The following is a 12,240-nucleotide window of genomic DNA, read 5'->3' as shown; positions in this document are numbered from 1 at the left end:
ACTCAAAGGCCAGTGCTACTGCCCAGAAGTAATACTAGGGTTAATTATTGGGAATATTGACTTAAGAACAATGGGATTATAATTTCAGTTGTAACTGTATGAGTTTTATCACCAGTAGGGCAGGGCGATATGGCCAAAAATATTTATCACGATATATATTTGAAAATTTGCGATAACGATATAACTGACGATATAATTTCTGCGAGACAAAATGCAACTCCACAACTTTACTAGCGCAAAAAACCCCCAATCCATTTATTTTACTTAAACAAGCAGCTGTTTTTTATGTGCATTAAAGCTATATGAACTTTTAACAGTGCAAATGCAAATTCCTTTGTGAAATTTTAACCAAAAGGCATTTCCAGTATAAATGGGCTGACATATCCTGAGCATAACCATGTATAATATCCACTGAAGTTAAAAAGAGGTGCTTTGCTACATTAAACTGCAGTGTGCCAAATAAAAAAAGTCAAATATGTATTTTTCCGACCATAAGGTGCAAGGGATTATAAGGCAACAAAGCAGTCAGATAAATCAAACTTTATTCAACTCATTCTTCTTTCTTCCTCCACTGGCGTACCATTGATTTGTTAATGCTGTATTCTATCACAGCTGCTCTATTCCCATGTTGTTGCAGTATATTAATGACTAACCTCGTATTGTGGATGGATTATCTCAGTTCTCCTGACTGAAGTTTGGTCCGTTTACAGCATCCTGCCATGCGATTGCATTTGTCGCTAACCATCAGGAACCTTCACGTTAACTTTTATCGAGTGGAAAAGTGTTAGCGTTCATCCTCCAGCTTCACTGTTTATGTTATGCTAACATAGCTGTGTCGCTAGCGATCACGTAGCACATCATTAAATACCAGCTAGCCCAACTTCAGTAACCCTACAAATGTCACTGCTGTGTAGCTTCCTGTCTTCATATATGTTGGAAGTGATAGCAGAGCTGTACGTTTGATTTTTTTCAGAAATCTCTCAGTCAGAACATGCTGTATCATGCTTAGGTAACTAGCGAGCTAACTTCCGCTAACTTCCGCTAACTTCTAACTCTGTTAAATGTAATGAATTCTGTTTTCATGAATGCCTGGATATTAAACATCATAGTTACAGCTGGTAAAGCAGCAACGCTGATCGTTTTATTAAAGATGGAAGAATTTAGACAGTTTTTAACTCTCAGTGATGTTCGTTTGACTTCGGGACCTTAAAGTATGGAGTTTAGGACCCAGATTACTCCCAGATTTACGAGCACCTTAGTCCGACAAATACGGCAATAACGACAGCCCGCTTGCATATTCTACAAAAAAAATGTGCTGCTTTGTATATCTGACGGACAAACACCAAACCAGTTAAATTGCACCATTTTTACAAACTAATTCTGGTTCATCCGTTTCACTCAACAATCTGCTTTCCCCATTTTTATTCTCCGTTACCGCCGTGCTTTTTCGGCACTGCGCATGCGCGTTTTACCCATATTCTATCGCGATATTTCATTTTCTTATCGTTGCCTAGCATTGTACCGGTATTACCGTGAACGGTATAATATGGCCCAGCCCCAATCACCAGATATAGCCCAAATTATCAATTGATGTATGGAATGTTGCAGTTGTCTGCTGGAAAACTGTTGGTTGAGTGGGTTCCTCTTCAACCATCTGATGCTGTTTCACTGTATAAGGGCCTGAAGGTCAAGTCCATATGTTTAATTTTCTTACTGCAAGGCATTTTGTGACCATCAGGCCTTTGACGCTAATACAAATACAACAGAAATAACTTTGATAGGGGAAAAAAATGGCAAAGATACAACCCTGTGTATTAAAATTTATTAGAGGTAAATGGTTAGAACCAAGGAATACTGCAACAACAACAACAAAAAACCTATTCATATTTAAAAGTTGGTTAAAATTTTTAAAATTTTGTCTGGTGTTTATGTCACAGTAATTGCCGTTGAAGCAAGGACTGAGATAATTGTTGGTTTGGCAAATGCATGTCTCGTTAACAGCCCCATCTCACAGGCTATTTTCTGTGTTGGAGTGTTAACTGTATCTAATTAAGTAGATGGAATTGTCCTGGCTGTTTTTAAACATTTATTAAAACTATGTTGAATAATACTTACATTCTTGTTACTTACTTGGTGGAAAGTGGGTTGGGGTGGTTGGGTTTTGTGTCTCCATTAACACAGTGGGGCAGGGATGAGGAGCAGTCATGCAGTAAACATGTCCCACTTGGACTGACATACAATCATTATGTCTTCTGCGCATAGCCCATCAGTGCACTTAAATGCAACTTGAGTCTGTTGGTCAGTGAGGCAACTAGGAGCATTAAAAATGCTGACATCCAATTTGACAAGGTGCTGTAGACACTTAACTTCACAGGTTTAGTAAAAATATTATATTTGGGGGCTCCTATTTGCTTTTGCAATTTAGAATGGATAAAAAAAACCCAACTTAACACCCCCCCCCCCCCCCCCCCACCCACACACACACACACACACACACACACACACACACACACACACACACACACACACACACGATCGTGGCTCAAGAGTTGGGAGTTCGCCTTGTAATCGGAAGGTTGCCCGGCTTGGACAGTCTCGGTTGTTGTGTCCTTGGGCAAGACACTTCACCCGTTGCCTACTGCTGGTGGTCAGAGGGCCCGGTGGCGCCAGTGTCCGGCAGCCTCGCCTCTGTCAGTGCGCCCTAGGGTGGCTGTGGCTACAATGTAGCTTGCCATCACCAGTGTGTGTGTGTGTGTGAATGGGTGGATGACTGGATATGTAAAGCGCTTTGGGGTCCTTAGGGACTAGTAAAGCGCTATATAAATACAGGCCATTTATCATTTACACACACACACAAATCCGCTGTATCCATCTTAACATGCAGACTATTTCCTTTTTCTCTTTCTATAAAGCTATGAGACAAAAATGATTGCTGTGGTGTTAGTGAGTGCATTGTGCATTCAAATGGCAGACGGCAATAAACCGGTGGTGACCATGTATGTTATATTTTGGTAGAATTATGTTTTTGTGATTTATTTGGTGTATTTATGTGATTTTGCAGTTCTTTCCCCACAGTTACTTAAGTATATTTATTTTTTGCCTTTTTGTTAGATGGAATATAGACACAGGCACATGATAAGTACCTGTCCTGATTTCTTTTTTGCACAGGGCAAGATGTTTTATGCAAAGCTATTTAGTTGGACTACATAAACTCAAAGACAAGCCTGAGACACAATCAGAAAAATCAAAATGTGATCCACTAATAGGCAGGGCTTGACAGTGATCCGTAGCTGGTGACCGCTGATAAGTAAATCATGCTGACAAAACAAAAATTATGTAAATCCAGCTTAAGTTTCTGTTTAAGATCCTTAGGCTATTGATTTAAACATATTTAATTGCAAAAGCCTTCCCCCCAGTGCTTCAACGCTTCCAGAATACTGCACCAACTAGTGGCTATAATTCTAGTTTGATAAGAAAATGTAACGTGCCTCACAGATTCTAATCAGTTTGCCTGAGTTCAGTTTGATCCATGCTGGCATCACGCCTACATGCGTAGATGTTGAATTAAAAATAACTTGCTGTTCAACTGATTTATTTAAATGAAACTAACTTACACAATGCACATATACACAGAGAATTCATACCCTGCATTTTTGCACACTTTGTGTGCTACTAGATGGATGCCATTCCTGAGTAAAAGTGGAATGATGTTTAATAGGTAAATTGTATGTAAAGTACAACATGAGCATGACACAGTTTCATCTTACAGAGTAGAACTTGTCAGATGGTCAGATTGAAGGTACTGCTGGTCTTTCAATTGCCACTTGGTTATCAAGACTATGGAAAATGTCTTGAACTCTGTAAACAACATGCTGAGCTTATGGCCTCAGTCACTGAGCCAATGAGCATGTGGTTTCACAGTCAGACTGACCCCTCCATGTCACATTCATTTTCAAAAACATTTTTTTTGCAATTGACATGGCTACAGCAAAAATCTTGTAGCTTCAGGATGGGACTTTAGAAACCAGTATGTGACGGCATGGTTGTTGCATCCTTCTCATATACATGCCTATGTTCAGAATTGATAATTGATTAAGCCCAGTAAAGTTTTGATACAAATCTTCATAATGACCTGAATGGCATTCACCTTTGAGTACAACTGATTCAAAGTACCTAGCTATGAGAAAATTGGTTTTGCTTCAGGACAAGTATCTGTTCTTGAACGGACCTGTCAAAGCTCACACTCAAAGAACTTCTTTTGAGAGACTTGAAAGAGGGCAAGTCCAAGACCCTAAAATAACTTGATAAATGGTAAATGGCCTGAATTTGTATAGCGCTTTACTCAGTCGCTAAGGACCCCAAAGCGCTTTACACTACATTCAGTCATTCACCCATTCACACACATATTCACACACTGGCAATGGCAAGCTACATTGTAGCCACAGCTGCCCTGGGGCGCACTGACAGAGGCGAGGCTGCTGAACACTGGCGCCACCGGGCCCTCTGACCACCACCAGTAGGCAAACACGGGGTTAGTATCTTGCCCAAGGGTATTTGGCATGCAGCCAGGAGGTAGCCTGGGATCGAACCACCGACCTTCTGATTTGTGGCTGACCTGCTCTGCCACCTGAGCTACAGCCTGTATACAGTAATCTTAAGGTTACTGTATTTTTTTTTTTTATTTTTTATTTTTTATTTTTTTTTTTTATTTTTTTTTCCCCCTTTTTTCCAGTGACACGAGTACAATACAGGGTATTCTCATGCCCATATCACATTAGCAAAACCTATCAAAAAAATCTACTTTTTTCCATATCATCTTGATCTTTCAGTTAACCTACTGTCTTAATTCAGAGTGGCCATCTGACAGCACTCTTGTGTTCACTTATCAGTAAAAGTGTCTTGTCTGCTTTCCTTCATTCTGCATTTGCTTGGTTTTTGTTCTTCATCTGATCTACATAATCTTTCTCACCTCTCTCAGTGTCTCCTTAAATGTGCATGGGCAGGTACACACATACACAGAAATGGCAACAGTGTGTGACTGGCTCATTATTTTGCTTTCATAAGCAAAATGCATCTGCTGATTTGATTCTCTCCAGCTGCCTGGTCTCTGAGACAGACACGCAGAAAAAGCTGTATGCCTTTATTTTTGCCACTGCCTTTAGGACTCTATAATATGCGCCCTTTACTATGTATATACTGTAAGCAGTTGTGTTGGCATTTTGTAAAGGGCATTTCATTGAGGGATCACAGAGTGTCTGTTCTGGACTTAAAATTGCAAATCAGCAATCAGTGCAGCACTCTTGACGTCTTGCTTTTGTAAATCTCTCCTCACTTATAACTGTTGAGTTTTCGTTTTTGATTGCGCATGTAATCAGAAATGTAGACACCCATACACTAAGTTTTTCAAGTTTTTCCCTCTTTCAGCCTACTCCATATAATTTATAGTTATTTATGATCACACTAGTCGCCACTTAATCAGCTGAATTTAAGAAAATTTGCTGTTTTTGCTGCAGATTTTTGATGGGAGTTGACAACACTGGGGGAATTGCACATGGTAGTTCGCTGGCAACTGTCATCACTGTTGATTAAACATAACTCACAGGATGGGTTGAATAAAGTGTCTTGAACAAAAGGACTTAAATGCCATGCTTTCTTTCATATTTTTTTTCCAAAGCATGTGTCCATATTATGACAGTTTACAAAAACTTGCTTAGGGATGTGTTTGCAGCTTAATGCTTTACCCAGGCTACAAAAAGAGGAAACCCAAAATGTACTACTTCATCTAATGTGCTCACTGTAGGATGGTAAGATGAATCAGCTCATTTAACTAGCAGCCTGTGCTTAGGGGAGGTCTTTAAATTATAATTAAGAAGTTTCATTGAGTTTGCTTTTTGATTTACATTAGAGGAAAAAACCTTTAGTGCCCTGTGAGAGGGAGTTCTCATTACAAATTTTTCTGTTAATTCTTGATAATCTAATAATTTTTTTTGTATGTTGCAAATTTGTAGAAAATGTCTGTCACAGTTTCCAACCAGATGCCTTGCTTTGGTTGTTTTGTCTGGGCAGCAGGGTAAACCCACAGGTATTACAGTAACAATGCAATAAAATAGCACAAAGTTGGTATATTAATATTTCCATCATTTGGGTTGTTGATTTAAAATTTTGTTCATCAGCAAACACTTCAGTCAGTGTTACTGTCTTAGTGATTATGTGTTTTGCTTTAATTGAATTGCCTTTTCTGTTTTTGTTTGTTTGTTAAACAGAGCCTAAGTTGATTCATTTGGTGTTATGTTAAGGATTAGTGAGGCACTAGTGGGGCTGTGTAAATAATTGAATCGTTTGCTCTATAATACATCATGACTCAGATCCACTATTACTCGTAGTATGTCTTTGTCACTTAACACTTGCCTTGCTTATTAAAAGGCGTCCTATTGCTGTGACGTAGTGTGTGATGTTACTGTTACTCATTCATTAAACAGTTTAGTGTTTCCAACTTAGTGATGCTTTTGTTTATTTTGGTCCAGCCCACCTCTTCATGACTCTTCTGGCTCAAAAAAATGTAGTTTGTTGTGTCTGTCATTGCATATTTTCCTAACTGTACGTGTGGTTTGTAAAGCGGACCTTACAGTTTGTCAAATTGAAGCTTGGTTTTTGTGTCTCCCTCCCACATGTATCTCTGTTGCTTTCTTCCTGACTACTGTTCAGTTTCCCATGCAATTACCCAGAATCCACTGTGCCTCCTGTCAGCTGTATATTTCCGTTTTGTGGGCGGAATACTGTAGCACCACAACATTTGTTTGTATGTGTACGAGCTTTCTTTTATGGCATCTTCATGGTGTGTGCCTGTGTGCGTGAGCTGAGGGTCTGTTATTTAATGGCAGCTGTGAAAACGGAAGCATTTTTTTCTTAACTGTCTTCCCCATAATCAATGTGCCTTCTTATTTGTCCTGCTTTGCTGTTTGTTTGTGCGTCTTAAACTAATTCATAAAGGTTAAGCTTTTCTGTGTTGGTCATTGTGACTCCTTTAGCTCAGAACAAAACTGAAAGTTAAGTAGAATCAGTCAGGCATAAGTAAGCGTTTATGTGTTGTAGGTTAGCAACATAACAATTGGAAGTCCATAATGCTTTTTGTAATTTTTAAAAGAACAAAAAACCCAACATATTAAATCAGAAATTTGATATTAAGAGCTGAATATTGAAATTGTGTTACTTTAATACTGATGACATTCTGGAAAGCATCAATCTTCTTTATGCCTTTTTAGTGTTTGATATTTGATTTATTTTACTGATGTCAATTCAGTTTTACTCATACTCATGCCATGTTTTTTCTTGTCAGGGCTATATAGTCCACTTATTTTGATTTCCTACAGAAACATTAATGGGTATAGCCTGACCTCTAGTGGCAGAGACATGATGATACTTTTCCCTTTCTTTCTAAAATACAAATGTGCTACTTTTTCCTATGTATGGTTTCATTGACTGCGCGCGCGCGCGCGCACGCACGCACGCACGCACGCACGCTTCACCTTTGTTGATGATTGACTGCCTATCACCTGCATGTTTCTAAATGTCCTCCTTAGCTTAGACTGTCTTTAATTTAGATGCATTGGTCTTTGAGTAGATGCGAAAAGAGCTAATGATTAAGATTTTCTTCTTCTTTTTTTTTTTTTTTTTTTTTCCTGGGTTTTTCTTAATTACTTGTGAATTCTGTAGATGATTTCCTGGAGCTGCTTCTTCCCATCATTGATTTCTATCTAATGGGTTTTTTATTTTTTTTTTCCCTCACTCTTTTTCATTTCTTTTACCTGCCATCTGGTTGGTTTTTCTTCCCCCTTTTTTGCCATTTTTCTCCCCCTCATTCATTCTTCTACAGACACTCAAACGGCTGATTCCTGATGAGGTAGGTTTATTACAGCTTGTCACTGTCAAACGTGTGCTTGACTTGTGTGTCAGATAAAACTGTTATGCATTTAATGTCACCTCACTGTCTGTCACAAGCCTAACCCACCATAACACACTTGTTTGGTATCTGTGTTTTGTCCTGTGCTATACTGAAGTTAAATGTGCTTTTTCTCAAGATGCGCATTGACAACATGAAATGCTTGGCACATAAACTAGTGATGCCTTCATGTGCCTGCAGCTAGGATGCCAGATTTTTCTTTGAGTCATTATGTAGGGTCACTGTATTATGTGCCAAGCTGACATGCATGATGAAGCTAATGTTCTTTGCTTTTTTTCTTTTTTCTTTTTTTTTTCTCATGTATTAAATAACACTCGGTGCTAATACTGAATGTTTACCACTCAAAGTCATTAAAGACAGAAAGTGAGATATACCAGACTCTTGGAAAATTTGAGTATACTCTGTTTACAGCATACTTTGTGCGGCAAAACCACTTTTGAGCTCGAGTTTTAAAAAGGTTTCTGCTCTTGTAAAGAATTTCCCTTTTCAGACATGGAATACATAAGATAGTTGGTGATGTGAGTTAAAGTTAGCATTAAGGCTAAGTAAGATTGCCTTCAAGTTATGTCCCTTGCATTCACAATTTGTTTTAGTATTTTTACTTTATTTTTGCATCTTGTGCTGCTGGCTGATATTGCACAGTGTCAAGATTGCGTGTTTAGATTGAGACAAAGTAAAATTACTGCCTGGTCTTTGGAAAATGGTACATGTCTGAAAGGGGCAATGTAATATCAAAGTAAGGGAGAAATGTCCCTTGAGTTTTTAACACTACATATGGTTTGATATCTAACATTAACATAAGAACAGTGGTTACTCTCTGTAGTTTTCCTCTCTTACCACTTTTCTCTCTGTCATGTTCCTCTGTTATGTTGTTTGCTAATCCAGTTGGAGCGTTTCACCAGCATGAGGAAAAAGGAGAAGGAGAAGCCTGGACCACCACCAGGTCACCGACACTCTTCAGCTGCCAGCTATGAGATCAGTGCTCAGAGTGGCATGATGAATGATCATTCTGATGAATATGTCCTGGAACTGTTTGAACAGATGCTGGTGAGAAAGACAGTAAAAGAGTCTATACACACTTTTGTGTATAAATGATTTGGCTTTTGAGGTGTCATATAATATTCGTTACCTTGCCTGCGCAGCTACAGAAACTTGGCATATTCCAATCAAAAGTACTGAATTTCTCACAGTTTAAACACCCTTAATGTGGAGTTAACCTTAAGCCTTAAATTTCCTTTGCTGTAGTGTCAGAGAACTGTGAAGTTGCATAAAAGTTTATTCTGTCTTGCTGCAAGTAGGATTTGACAGACATGTAAAAAACAAATAACTGATCTCCTGGGACAAGCAAATGGCACTGATTGAAATCCTGAAAGGGAAAAAGTTTTTAAATAGTTACATCCAGTAATTCTTTTAACAAGTAAGAAATTGTGTCTTACAGCTGACTCTTAATAGATGGTTATTTCCCCTAATGTAATTAATCAAATATATGGATTATATTTCTGCATTGTATTTATTTTTTTATTGCTTGAGTACACAAATTGATTTTTATGCTAAATCTCTCAAAATGTTTATTTCTGTTCCATTTGATTATTTTTCTTTCCTCCTGTCTTTTACTCTAGGTGGATATGAACCTAAATGAGGAAAAGCAGCAGCCTCTGAGACAGAAAGACATTTTGATCAAACGAGAGATGGTCTCCCAGTACCTCCACACATCTAAAGCTGTCAGTACCTCAAATATCTAAAATAAATATAACAAGTACAGGGTGCTAGAGCGAATGTGCTGGCGGTTTAAAGCAAGTCCTTATTTTTTATTTTATTTATTTTATTTTTTTTTTCTCTTCGGCTAGAATGAATACATTTTCCAAAGCATTTTGGACATTAGTCATTAATAAATAGTAAATTAATAACTAATCTAATATGTATTTACTGTTTACATACATTAAATTGATGGATGGTTATAGTTATGTTGCTGTTGTTGTTTAAACAAACTCAAACTCTGAAAAAATGAGTGAACCTCCATTGACCTTTAGCTGCTGATGTCACATTTACAACAAGAGTAAACAACTTCCAGAAAATGTATCTGGAATTATGTAGTGGATTTATGAAAACCCAGACCTTTAGAAATGATTTAATAGTCTTTTCTTCCTTTTAAATCCTGGCAATTCCAAAGGGTTCACAAACTCAAAGTGCTCAAAGGCCCTACATAATCATACACAGATGGCTGCTAATACAGTTCATTTAACTGTAAAATAAGCCTATTAGGAGAAAAACCCTACACACAGTACCCTTTAATCCCACATATCAAAATTTCAAATTACTCTTGACTTTTGCCCTTGATGCTCTACTGTTGTGCTTTCATGTAGAAATAATAGCAATTATATCCTGTAACAAGAAATATGTAAATGCAGAACACTAAGTGATTTTGTGTTTACGTGCCTGCTGTGTTTGTTTGTGTTTGTCGATTAGGGTCAGAGCCAGAAGGAGAGTTCGAAGTCGGCCATGATGTACATCCAGGAGTTAAAGGCAGACTATCGAGATTCACAGCTGCTGAGCTGTCTTGAATCTCTAAGAGTTTCACTCAATAACAACCCTGTTAGGTAATATGCACGCACACACACACACACACACATTTCTGTTGCTCTGTGCTTCAGGTTAAAATAAATTATACTAACTACAATAATATAGCAAGGCTCAGTATAGAATCAGTGTAAGTTTACAGTGATATAATAAGAACTTTGTGGGTTGTGTCAGCACCACTGTCAGCTATGCGTACTCAAGCCATAACAAAATTACCACCATGCTTGCAAGGTAGTTGATGCTTGGTTGATTTTTGCTTTAGTAGTCCATAAAACTTTGTTTTGTAACGCTACACTTTTTCATGTTTTTGTGAACTTTAGCTTTTAGAATCTGAAGCTCACTAAGGTTTAAATCTTGCAGTAAATCTTCTGGAGTTATCCTTAAGAAGTCTTATTCTGTGTTATTGACAAGCAAACATGTATGCCTACATCCAGAAGAGCATTTTTCACTCGCTGTGCAAGGATAAACATTATTTCTTCACCTCACAAGCAATTTTCTGTTATCTAAAACATTTGTGTGCATTTCAATTTCCCAGTCTATCTATCTCTTGCTATTTTGGAAGCCACCCAGCTGTGGGAAAGCAAATACTTGGGTTAATTAATTTTTTTATTTTTTTTATTTTTTTTTTTTTAACCTTGCATTGTCAAATCTTTAGTCTTTGTACTGACGCACAATTTCACCTGAATCTAAATGTCAACCTTTAGTTAACTCTTAGCTATGGCCAGCTCCTTTTTCCATGGCCATTGGATCAAATTGTTACTTAAGAAACATTTTGTAGCATCTCTATAGAGTTTATACTTGGCAATTTGGGGATTTGGTGTAAAGTATCAATATCACACTCAAACTCATATTAATTTTCACATAAATCTACTCAAATTACATCTGAGACTTTGCACTGGGTTTATTGATGCCTGTGGGTTAGCAAGGGGTTTTAAAGGATCTTTACATTCGATTGAAACTCATTCACCATTGAGGAAAATCATCTATAGTTTAGGTTACAAACAACTATCAATTCATCCAAGACTGGCTGCTCCAGAAATCCATTCAAACAGCAGTGTTTTTTGCTGGGGAGCTTCTATACACGCACACGCACGCGCGCTCTCTCTCTTACTGAAGAACCTATAAAGTTTTAGAAATGAAACCCCAGGCCTTTTGTAATATATGCTATCAATATATGCTGTCAGCTAGGATTTAAAGTGTACTGGACAGTGTACTGTGCTTTTTAGGGGGAAAAGCTCATATTCACTATGCACATAGATTTACCCTCTGGATTTGTTCTAACCATGAATTCATGCATGCTGTGACAGACAATTTTTCTTAATGTATGGGAAAATATCTTTCACTTTCAGTTGGGTACAGAACTTTGGAGATGAAGGGTTGGCTCTGCTTCTGAATCTGCTGAGAAAACTCCAGGAAGAGGAATGCACGTAAGTTACTTAAACCAAAAAAACAACAACAACTGTATATTCTAGCAGTGTGTTTGAAATGTCTTTCTGGTCTTTCACCAACCAGGCCAATTGGAACGAAATGCCAACATGAGATAATTCGTTGTCTTAAAGCCTTTATGAACAACAAGGTAAGAAAACTCCTTACATCTAAATCCCTAATCCTTTGTTTCATATCAGAATTAATATAACTATAGAATAATTAATGGCCCATTTTCTTTTGTCATTGTAGCAGAGGGCACTCTAAATTCAATACAG

The 12,240-nt window shown here is 37.8% G+C and overlaps 1 protein-coding gene across 4 annotated transcripts in view; it reads left to right on the top strand.

Annotated features, from left to right (window-relative positions):
- The window catches only part of LOC120724306 (protein diaphanous homolog 1), a 96,248-nt gene that overhangs the window by 18,597 nt on the left and 65,411 nt on the right, over positions 1–12,240 (top strand). For 3 of the 4 annotated variants that reach the window (XR_005693881.1, XM_040016424.1, XM_040016423.1), the window contains 6 exons: positions 7,874–7,900; positions 8,846–9,007; positions 9,580–9,681; positions 10,427–10,557; positions 11,887–11,964; positions 12,050–12,113. Coding sequence is in view for 3 of the 4 variants with exons in the window: in XM_040016424.1 (XP_039872358.1) it covers positions 7,874–7,900; positions 8,846–9,007; positions 9,580–9,681; positions 10,427–10,557; positions 11,887–11,964; positions 12,050–12,113 (564 nt within the window). In the remaining variant the exon portion in view is untranslated. The remainder of the gene's footprint in view (positions 1–7,873; positions 7,901–8,845; positions 9,008–9,579; positions 9,682–10,426; positions 10,558–11,886; positions 11,965–12,049; positions 12,114–12,240) is intronic. The other variant, XM_040016425.1, reaches the window with a different exon arrangement.

The sequence above is a fragment of the Simochromis diagramma genome, unplaced genomic scaffold (genome assembly GCF_900408965.1).
Source record: "Simochromis diagramma unplaced genomic scaffold, fSimDia1.1 OVJJ01000685.1, whole genome shotgun sequence".
In the NCBI taxonomy this organism is placed as follows: domain Eukaryota; kingdom Metazoa; phylum Chordata; class Actinopteri; order Cichliformes; family Cichlidae; genus Simochromis; species Simochromis diagramma.
This window is presented reverse-complemented; position numbering and strand designations above follow the sequence as displayed.